Source organism: Myotis lucifugus, unplaced genomic scaffold (genome assembly GCF_000147115.1).
Source record: "Myotis lucifugus unplaced genomic scaffold, Myoluc2.0 scaffold_127, whole genome shotgun sequence".
Taxonomy (NCBI): domain Eukaryota; kingdom Metazoa; phylum Chordata; class Mammalia; order Chiroptera; family Vespertilionidae; genus Myotis; species Myotis lucifugus.
In genome coordinates this window covers 3,038,259-3,048,723 of record NW_005871175.1, presented here as the reverse complement: position 1 = coordinate 3,048,723, position 10,465 = coordinate 3,038,259, and the positions used below count along the sequence as shown (strand labels likewise).

Here is a 10,465-nt window from a genome sequence, read left to right as displayed (position 1 = left end):
CTGCCTTGAGTGTGACAGGGGGCGGTGCCCCAACCCCCCAATCGGCCCTACCCTGAGCATGACTGAGGGTGGCATCGCAACCTCCCGATCCGCCCTGCTCTGTGCATGATGGGGCGGCGCCCCCAACTCCCCAAATTGGCCCTGCTCTGAGCCTGACCAGGGGCTGCACCTAGGGATTGAGCCTGCCCTCTGCCACCCAGGAGCAGGCCTAAGCCAGCAGGTCGTTATCTCCCGAGGGGTCCCAGACTGCGAGAGGGCACAGGGCCAGGCTGAGGGCCCCCCCCCCCGCCCCGGGTGTACAAATTTTTGTGCACCGGACCTCTAGTCATTACATAAAAGGGTACGGTCTTTTTTTTTTTTTTAGTTTTATTCCTTTCAAACGGCCGGATCCGGCCCGCGGGCCGTAGTTTGCCCATGGCTGGTCTATACTGTATCCTGTATAATAAAAGGCCAGCCACCATAAGCGTAACGACCAGAATGACCAGAGACTAGAACCACCAAGGCCCCTTGCAAGGCTGGCCCCGCCCCCAAGCATCAGGCAGGCAGGCAGAGTGGTTAGGGGTGATCAGGCAAGCAGACAAGCGGTTAGGGGTGATCAGGGAGGCAGGCAAGTGGTTAGAGGTGATCAGGTAGGCAGGCCGGCCAATGGTTAGGGGCAATCAGGTAGGAAGACGGCCCCTTGCCGGGATGGCCCCGCCCCCCTGCAAGCAGTTAGGGGTGATCAGGCAGGCAGGCAGACTGTTTAGGGGTGATTAGGCAGGCAGACCAGCGGTTAGGGGCGATCAGGTAGGCAGGCTGGCCAACGGTTAGGGGCAATCAGGTAGGCAGATGGCCCCTTGCACGGCTGGTCCCGCCCCCCAGCAAAGAAAGAGGGAGGCCCAGGCCACTAGCAGCGACTCTGTGGCAGGTGTGCGGCCGGCCAGCGATCGCCCCGCAGAGGGAGGCCCAGGCCAGCCAAGCCATCGCACCCCATGCCTGTCACCTGCAGAGGGAGGCCAGCAGTGGTAGGGGAGGTGAGGGCAGTGCTGCACAGATGCCAAGCAGTGTTAGCGGTGGGGATGGGGCCAGCTGCCTGAAGCTGGGGGAAGGAAAGCCCCGATAGGCCCTGACCTCAGGCCAGGCCTAGGGACCCTACCTGAGGGGTCCCAGATTGTGAGAGGGTGCAGACCGGGCTGATGGACCCTCTCCTCCCCTCCCCGAGTGCACAAATTTTCGTGCACCGGGCCTCTAGTAAGCTCATAAAAACTCAGCTGTAAAACAATCAGGTTTTGTGGGAAGGTTTTAAATTACTGATTTAATATCTTTAATAGTTATAGGATGATTAAGATTTTTTTTTATTCTTGAGTCACTTTTCTTTGGTAATTTATTTTTAAGAAGTAGACTGAGCTAAGTTTATAAATGTGTCGGTATCAAGTGTATAATAGTTTATGTATTGTTTAATCTCTGCAAGATCTGTAGTTGTGGTCCCTTTTTGGTTCTAATATTGTTTATGTGGCATCTTTTTTGTAATCTTGTCAGAGATTGTCGTTTTTTATTTGTCTAGTCTTCAAAAACCAACTTTCTGCTTTTTTAATTGTGTGGTAGTTTTCTGTTTATTTGATTTCTACTTTTATCTTTAGTATCTCCCTTCTGTTAGATTATTCTGTGCTTTTCTAAGTTCTTATATTAATTTTTCATATTTTCTTTTTTTGTTTGTTTACTTTTATTATTGACAGTACTATATACAAATGTCTCTCATTTTCCCCTTTCTTTGCCCAACCTGTTCCCTGCCTACCTTTAGCACACTGTTGTCTGTGACCATGGGTTATGCACCATCTTTTCTAATGTAGTTTCTTAAAGATTAAATTTCCCTCCAGGACAGTTTGCATCTCTTTTAAAAACAAAACAAAGCAAAAAAAAACCCAAACATTTTTATTGATTTTGGGAAGGGTGAGGGAGAGATAGATAGAAACATCAATGATGACAGAGAATCATTGATCGGCTGCCTCCTGCACTCCCCACTCTGGGGACCGAGCCCGCAGTCCGTGCATGTGCCTGACTGGGAATTGAACCTTGACCTCCTAGTTCATAGGTTGATGCTCAATCACTGAGCCATGCCAGCTGAGCTATTTTTAATTTTAAAAAATTTTTGATTCACTCACACCTGGCAGCTACTGTTGTATTGGCTGTTGTCATTTTAAAAAATATATATATTTTATTGATTTTTTACAGAGAGGAAGAGAGAGAGATAGAGAGTTAGAAACATCGATGAGAGAGAAACATCGATTCAGCTGCCTCCTGCACATCTCCTACTGGGGATGTGCCTGCAACCAAGGTACATGCCCTTGACCAGAATCGAACCTGGGACCCTTTAGTCCGCAGGCCGACGCTCTATCCACTGAGCCAAACCGGTTACTGCTGTTGTCATTTTTTAAAATTGATTTTAGAGAGAGGAATCTATCTCTGAAGTCAATTCCTAAATGTTTAAAAAATTTTTTTTGACACCTTAGTTATCAGAAATGTGTTTTTAATTTGAAATGTATGGAGATTAATTTTCCGTAAATTTTGTTTTACTAATTTAAATTGCATGGTGGTCAGAAAACTTGTTTATTTTACTGATCCTCTGAAAGTACATAGTATATTTTTATTAATGTTTCATATGTGCTTGAGAAGAATGAGTATTCTGTTGTTTATTATCAACCTTGTTAACAATGTTTTGCTCAAATCTTACATATCTATAGCAATTTTTGCTTAAAGTATCAATAATTGAGAGAAGTATGGTATTCTCCCATAATCATTTTGGATTTTTCTATTTCTACTTGAATTTCTATTATCTCTTACTCTCCAAATATTAAGGCTATGTTGTTAGATATCTGGAAGTTATATTTGTTCTGTCTTCTTGGTGAGTTACATTTTCATCTTCATGTTGTTATCCTTTCTTTCCCAGGTAATCTATACTAATAAAAGGGTAATATGCTAATTAGACCAGGAGACCTTCTGGACATCTTTCCGGGCAGAGGTGGTTAGGGGCAACCAGGCCAGGAGAGAAGGGCAGTTGGTGATTAGGCCAGCGGGGTGGGGGGCAGTTGAGGGCGAGCAGGCCAGCGAGGGGGAGGGGACAGTTGGGGGTGAGAAGGCCTGCAGGTAGAGTGGTTAGGAGTGATCAGGCAGGCAGACAAGTGAGCAGTTAGGAGCCAGAAGTCCCGGATTGTGAGGGGGATATTCGACTGCCGGTTTGGGCCCGATCCCACAGGACATCCCTAGAGGGATCCCAGATTGGAGAGGGTGCAGGCTGGGACACCCCCCCCCCCCCAACCCCGTGAACGAATTTTGTGTACCGGGCCACTAGTCCTATATAATGAAAGGGTAATATGCAAATTAACTGATCGACGGAACGGCCAGTCGCAATGACATGCACTGACCACCAGGGGGCAGACGCTCAACACAGGAGCTGCCCCCTGGTGGTCAGTGCGCTTTCACAGAAGCCCTGAGCTGGTGGGTGCAGTGGCGGTGGTGGGAGCCTCTTCCACCTCCGCAGCAGCTCCAAGGATGTCCGACTGACGGCTCCTGGACTGGGAGAGGGTGCAGGTTGGGTTGAGGGACCCCCTCCCCAAGTGCATGAATGTTGTGCACCAGGCCTCTAGTCCTTACTATATGCTTCTGCTTTGTCATTAGTATAGCTACTCCATAAGTAGATTGAGGGGTATTAATATTTTTTTCTTACATCCTTTGCTATTAACCATTTTGTGTTTTTATGTCTTATATTCAGAATATAATAGAAATTATTCAAAGTACAAATCAAAAATCTCTGTTATGTAACTGATGAATTCAGTCCCTTTTATATTGTGCTGATAGTTGAGCTAATAAACTTGTCTACCCAACCCCCATATTATCCAAGTCTTTTTTGAATTGGCAGTTTTTAAAAAAATCTGTTTTTCCCTATATTTTTTTGAAATTATACATTCGTGTGTGTGTGTGTGTGTGTGTGTGTGTGTGTGTTACTCTTAAAATGCATTGTACATCTATCTTTCGGTGAACTCTGTTGATTATAACATTTGTTCTTTTTGTTTATCTATGGATGTCTTTGCTTTTTTCTTATTTTTAAAATATAATTTGTTGAATACATGTTCCTAGGTTGACTATCATTTTCTCTCAATACTTTGAAGATGTCCTAATTTATTCTGGTTTACATTTTTGATAAGGGGAATTTTGTGGTGTATCTATTTCTGGTTACTGTTCACACCTTGCAAAATGATTATGTTAAGTCTTTAAGGTTTGTTTCTTCATATTCCTCCAATCTGTGGGTATTCACACTATGACATTTATCTTTTCTAGTTATAAATTAACTTTGCATTATAATCTAATGAAGCACTTTTGGTGGGAATTTTGTCTTTATTTTCTAGTACTTTTTGTTTTTTCTCTTGTTTTTTAAGTACCAAAACTTATGTTTTGTTTTGTGTATGTTTTTTCTTTAGTTGCCTTTCCCCACCTTCCTGGTTCTGCTCCTTCATGGCCTAGTCTTGTGGACACCAGCAAGCAATGGGACTATTATTCAAGAAGAGAGAAAGACCGAGATAGAGACAGAGACCGAGACAGAGACCGAGACCGAGATCGTGATCGAGACAGAGAAAGAGAGCGCACCAGAGAGAGGGAGCGAGAGCGTGATCATAGTCCTACACCAAGTGTTTTCAACAGGTTTGTTGAGTGTGCTGTAGTTTGTATATATATGTTTAATGTGTACTTTAGAATTTGTATTTGATTATAGGATGGAAAATTCGATTTAGTTGGGATAGCATTGCTCAAAGAGTATTTAGGATAACCATTTTAAAAGCATCAAGGCTATTTAATTCTTAGGGATTCTCATTACCTAAAAGAATAGTCTTCAAATTTGTTTATTTCTCTCTTAAAAGAATTTTGGAAACTTTGTATCCCGTCACATATCTTGCCATCTAAAATGTTTTTTCATTTTAAAATTTTAAATACATAGTTGAGCAGATTTTGGGGGGGAAGGGGGCAACACAATTCAATCCAATTCATTTAGAAATTAAAGTTTCAGTTTTCTCATTTTCTTGGAAGAATACCAAAAGGGTTTTACCAAGTCTTGTCAAAAGACTACCAATTATTTATCTTAATATGCTCAGAGGTTTGGGGAAATTAAAATGCTATTATTACATCTTGGCCAAAACCATCTTTAAAAAAATTAAACACCTATGTGTGTTAAATATTTATTTCTAGCAAATTTCCTATATTCCATTTATGGAAAATAGCTACCATATAACTTAATTGGTAAAAGATAGCTCTCATTGTCAAGTCAGACAGCCAAATCACATTCAGTTCTAATTGTAAAAAGTCTGGCTTCATTTGCTATTCAGTCAAATGAGTTGATCTGTATTCCATATCCAAGTCTAATTAACAGATTAGCCACACAGCTTACAATAAGATGCTGCCTTTCAACACTTTGCTTTTCTTAAAAGGGTTTTTTTTTTTTTTTTTAAGTTTTTACTGGTTCAGGGAAAATTCTTATGACTCCCACCACACTATGATATATATGAAGTTAGAACTCCCATTTCTTACTCCATACTTTGTTCTTAAATGAACAGTGTATAAGATAGGAAAACCTAAACTTCTATAGATGCTTTATGGTTCCTTGAATAAAATAATTCTCACTGGCACTAATATTATAAATTAGATCTGCTTGATGCGATGATGATTTTTATACCCTGAGCCAATGTACCATAGTAAAATTGGTGAAAGGAGTGCCTTTCTTTTATAAAGGGCAGGAGGGTGATTTTGAGAGAAGAGGTTAGCTGGAGAAGTGGCATGATGTTTTACATTAGGCAGTTCAGATTTAGGAAAGAGTAAATACGGATGTTGAGGATCTGGAAATTGACTCCCTAAAATGTCTGTGCTATTGGAAAGAATTCATATACTGCTGTGGGGCTGGCATGTACTGCTGACCGAAAGAATAAATTCCTAATTCTTATAATCCACAGTCACAGTCATGTACTTTTCTAGACTTTAGCCCCAGTTCTCTCCCAAGCCAGTGCACCGCATGACTGATTGCTGTTCTGGGAATCCCTCAAAGTTTTATACTTTGTTCATGTTGTTCCTTACCTCTCTGCCTTACAAACTTCTATTAACTCTTCAAGGTCCTCTGTGAGCTTCTCTGAACCTGAAGGAATTAATTTTGTTCACATGTTTCCTAAACACTTTGTTTCTTTTTTTTAATTCCTCACCCGAGGATATTTTTCCATTGATTTTTAGGGAGAGTGGAAGAGGGAGGGAAAGACAAAGAGAAACATCGATGAGAGAGAAACACATTCATTGGTTGCCTCCTGCATGTGCCCTGTCCCAAAGCCCAGTCCAGGGAGGAGCCTGCAACTGAGGTACGTGCCCTTGACCGGAATCGAACCCGGGACCCTTTGGTCCACAGCCCATGCTCTATCCACTGAACCAAACCGGGTAGGGCCACTTTGTTTCTTAGTAAGTCTCTTTAAGGGCATTGACCACCATTTTTCCTTTCTGTATCCTCAGTACTTTGTACAGTAATGTCTGGCACACAATATGTCAGTGAATAAAATGACATATTTAAGGAGAGGAAGGTGACTACAATAGAGAAAGAATAATTTTGAAAAACTGTTGGTGAAACTCTTAGGTAGAAGCTCTTTATCACAATCAAATCATTAATTTGGGCATCTTATATCAGTCTAGGTACCATCACAATGTAGAATGAAGATAACTTTTTTATACCAACTATTTTTAGGGATAAGATAAATGTAAGATACATAGACAATTTTCTGATTTTGCTGGATGAGATGAAGCAGTATATCAGTTCAGGGTGTGAGGATATGCTTGATTCAAGCAGCATTTGTTTTGTTAGTTGTGGTCATCTAATTATATACTTCTTAATCCAAAAGGTCCTTGGGGATTATCTAGTCTAAATTTCTACTTATCAGGTGAGGAAATGGAAGCATAAAGAAACATAAGACAATGGTAGAGCCATAATCTCAAAATGTGATCGAGATCTTACTTAAAATCCTCTCTAGTCTTGAAATTAGGTAGTTTAAAATTTTTCTCATTTTCCTTATTACTTCCTATGCACTTGATTTTCTCCCCATTTTTAGGGGGCGGGGGCAGAAGGGGGAGTAGCGATTCATTCTTTCATTTATGTAATTGACATTTTCTGAGTCCCTCTTTTTTTTTTTTTTTTTTTAAATATATTTTATTGATTTTTTACAGAGAGGAAGGGAGAGAGATAGAGAGTTAGAAACATCGATGAGAGAGAAACATCGATCAGCTGCCTCCTGCACATCTCCCACTGGGGATGTGCCCACAACCCAGGTACATGCCCTTGACCGGAATCGAACCTGGGACCTTTCAGTCCGCAGGCCGACGCTCTATCCACTGAGCCAAACCGGTTTCGGCCTGAGTCCCTCTTATGTACCAGGCACGGAGCTTTGTGCTGAGGATACAGAATTATTCATACACCGCCCTTTTTGATTTAACCATATAATATTGTCAAGGTGACACGGACTGGTTAGTTGTTTGAAACTTTACCTAAAGCAGTGTACAATAAGAAACTGGACAGGATTTATTAATCTTTTTCCTTTCTGTAGTTCCTAATAATATGACTTACGCTTTGTAGGCACCTGATAAAATTTTAAATAAGTAAAGGTATGATACATATTTGTGTGTGTGTGAGTGTATGTTTTGTGTTTCTGTGGTGGGATATGTACTGTTAACTTGAGCCACATAGGTCAGCATGATTCTGTTAAGTTCAAGAGCATTACTTTCCAGAAAGTTGAATAGTTTCTAATGTAGTTAAAATACTTGAGATAGCACTGTTATCTCTAGAATGTCCATACTCACAAGTTAAGGAGCTTAATGCAAAACTTGATAGGAAAGAAGACTAAAAGAAATGGCTTTGATGGCTTTCCTAGAACTCATAAATTTTCTTTGCGTAAACATAAATAATACAGTTTATAGAATATTTGAGGCTAAGTTATCTGATTAAATTTTAAACACAGGTGTTACTTAATTTTTATTGAAACTAAAGTGTTAATGGTTAAACTACATTTAATTTTCAGGTTGCTATGCTGTAGAGCATCAGAAGTCAGTGTTTACCTAAATCTGACTAAAAGTTCAAGGCAAGAGGTGGAGGAATTTTGTGTTGTTTTGAATTATCCCAGGACTAAAGTGTTCTCTGGAAAATTCAAGTGAAGTATAAGTAAAGACCTTTTTTTTTTTTTGAAGACTGACATTTTAGCGATATGGCATGTAGTATGTGTTGTGTCACAAATTACAGGGTCATTGTTTTGAAAATTACAGACCAGTTTCAACATCTGGTCTTGAGGCCACTTAATTGTGGGCTAGAATGAAGTCTGTTCGTTCAAGGGTATTTGAGTGAACTCTAATGATTTCCAGACCCAGAGAAACTTGTGCAGCAGCTGCTTATCAAAGAAGGGGCTAGAAGGAGGGATCTTTATATTTCATGTATGAGACCAAATCTTTTATCATCTGTGGAAAGTTTCCCATCATATGGCTGCCTTCAGTATCTTAAAAGGCCTCAAAGCTGTGAAGAATTGGTGCCAGGGTGAGAAGGTTACAGATGACAAATTATGAGATAATTGACTGTTTTAATGTAAATCCAGTTGGAATCATTACAAAGACAGCCTCATTTTTAAAGAGGATAATATTTACTACCATATTCATTTGTCCTGGTGTGGGCTAATTATTCTGCTTCAGAAGAATTAATTATTACAGGATCAGTCACCTTTACAAAAAAGGTTCTACTTCTGAAAAATTTAACATTAAATTTACTGAAGATGGTGAGCCTGTATATCAGCTGCCATTTATTGAGGGCCTTCTCTTGTACCAAGCACTTACAAATGCTATTGCCAGTTCTACAACAACCCTGAAAGAGATTGTTGCCAATTTTACAGGTGAGAAAACAGATGGATGCCTAGCGAGGTTGGTTAACTTACCCTAGGTCACACATTTAGTAAGTAGTAGAATCAAGATGTGATCCCGGGCCTACTCTGCCTGTACTCCTCCCACTACTCTACACTGTCTATCATGGCACATTGCCTTTTAGGTGACAAGCTTCCACTTTCCAAATACAAAGTGCATATTTATGGTTAGGGAAAAAGTGTGTGTGTACAGTATACATACGTATGTACACACAAATATATATATATGTATATTAATATTTTCTTGTTTGGGGCGGGGCAGCCTGGAGAGGGTTAATGGGGGGAAAGGAGGACATATGTAATACTTGCAACAATAATGATTAAAAAATGGTTTAAAAATGTAATGTATGGAAGTAATAACAACTTGGTCAGCAATATCTCTTGCATTAGGCACAGCACTACAGACTCATTACTTTTGCTAAGAAACCACAGACTGATTTGTTCTTTTATATGGCTTATATGTTCACCTTATTCTGTCTCCTATTGCTCCTACTCAGATCACTCAACTCCTTGATGCTTTAAACATTAATTTAATAATTTGTATATATTTCTAGAAACCAAGGCTCTTCAGCACAGAGCTCTAGAAGACATTTTTATTCCTTCTAAGTGAGTTTATTGATATTAGGTTGTGGAAAGTATTGACTTCTATGCTGAACAAAAATCAAGAAAAAAAGACTTAAAGGATTAGGAGAAAGAAGGAGAGAAGGATGTAAGTGAAAGGACATGAAAAGAAGACTGGGCTAGGGAGGTAAAGAAAGACTAGCCATCACTCTCAGTTTTACCAGTTCATTCTATCAAGAGTCAGAAAATGGAGGTGCAGCTTTAAGTTTTTGCATTTGAAGTTGTTAACCATGTTGAATCTCTTCTTCTCACCACACACATACATAGTATTAAGTAATTGGGATGTCAGAATGCAAGTAAGTTTACAAGCAGCTTTTTGCGTGCATTTTGTGTGGATATTGTAGAAGTTGCTTCCCGTATGCACCCTGACAGGATCAAACCCACAACCTGGGTATGTGCCCTGACCGGGAATCGAACCTGTGACCTTTCAGCCTGTATGGGACAAATCTCCAGCCAGCTGAGCCACTGGCTAGGGCTGTTCATTTGTATACCGCTTTATTAGATGAATATACTCTTTATGTGGTTGAAGAACCTTTATCTACTTTCTACTCTGTAGTCATTGTGAGCCAAATATTTAAAATACATTTTTAGAATCCTGTGTGCCAAGATTTTATCAGTAATATAAGAATTTTGGTTTGCCGGGGCTGGTTTGGCTCAGTGGATAGAGCGTCAGCCTGCATACTGAGGGGTCCTAGGTTCGATTTCGGTCAAGGGCATGTGCCTGGGTTGTGGACACATCCCCAGTGGGGGATGTGCAGGAGGCAGCTGATCGATGTTTCTCTCTCATCAATGTTTCTGGCTCTCTATCTCTCTCCCTTCCTCTCTGTAAAAAATCAATAAAATATATTTAAAAAAAAAGAATTTTGGTTTGAGATCTGAAATAGACAAACATGCTT

The 10,465-nt window shown here is 40.4% G+C and overlaps 1 protein-coding gene across 7 annotated transcripts in view; it reads left to right on the top strand.

The window, feature by feature from the left end:
* The window catches only part of FIP1L1 (factor interacting with PAPOLA and CPSF1), an 88,700-nt gene that overhangs the window by 76,392 nt on the left and 1,843 nt on the right, over positions 1 to 10,465 (top strand). For all 7 annotated transcript variants that reach the window (XM_006093969.3, XM_006093966.3, XM_006093970.3 and 4 more), the window contains one exon: positions 4,455 to 4,674. In XM_006093969.3, the coding sequence (XP_006094031.1) occupies positions 4,455 to 4,674 (220 nt within the window). The remainder of the gene's footprint in view (positions 1 to 4,454; positions 4,675 to 10,465) is intronic.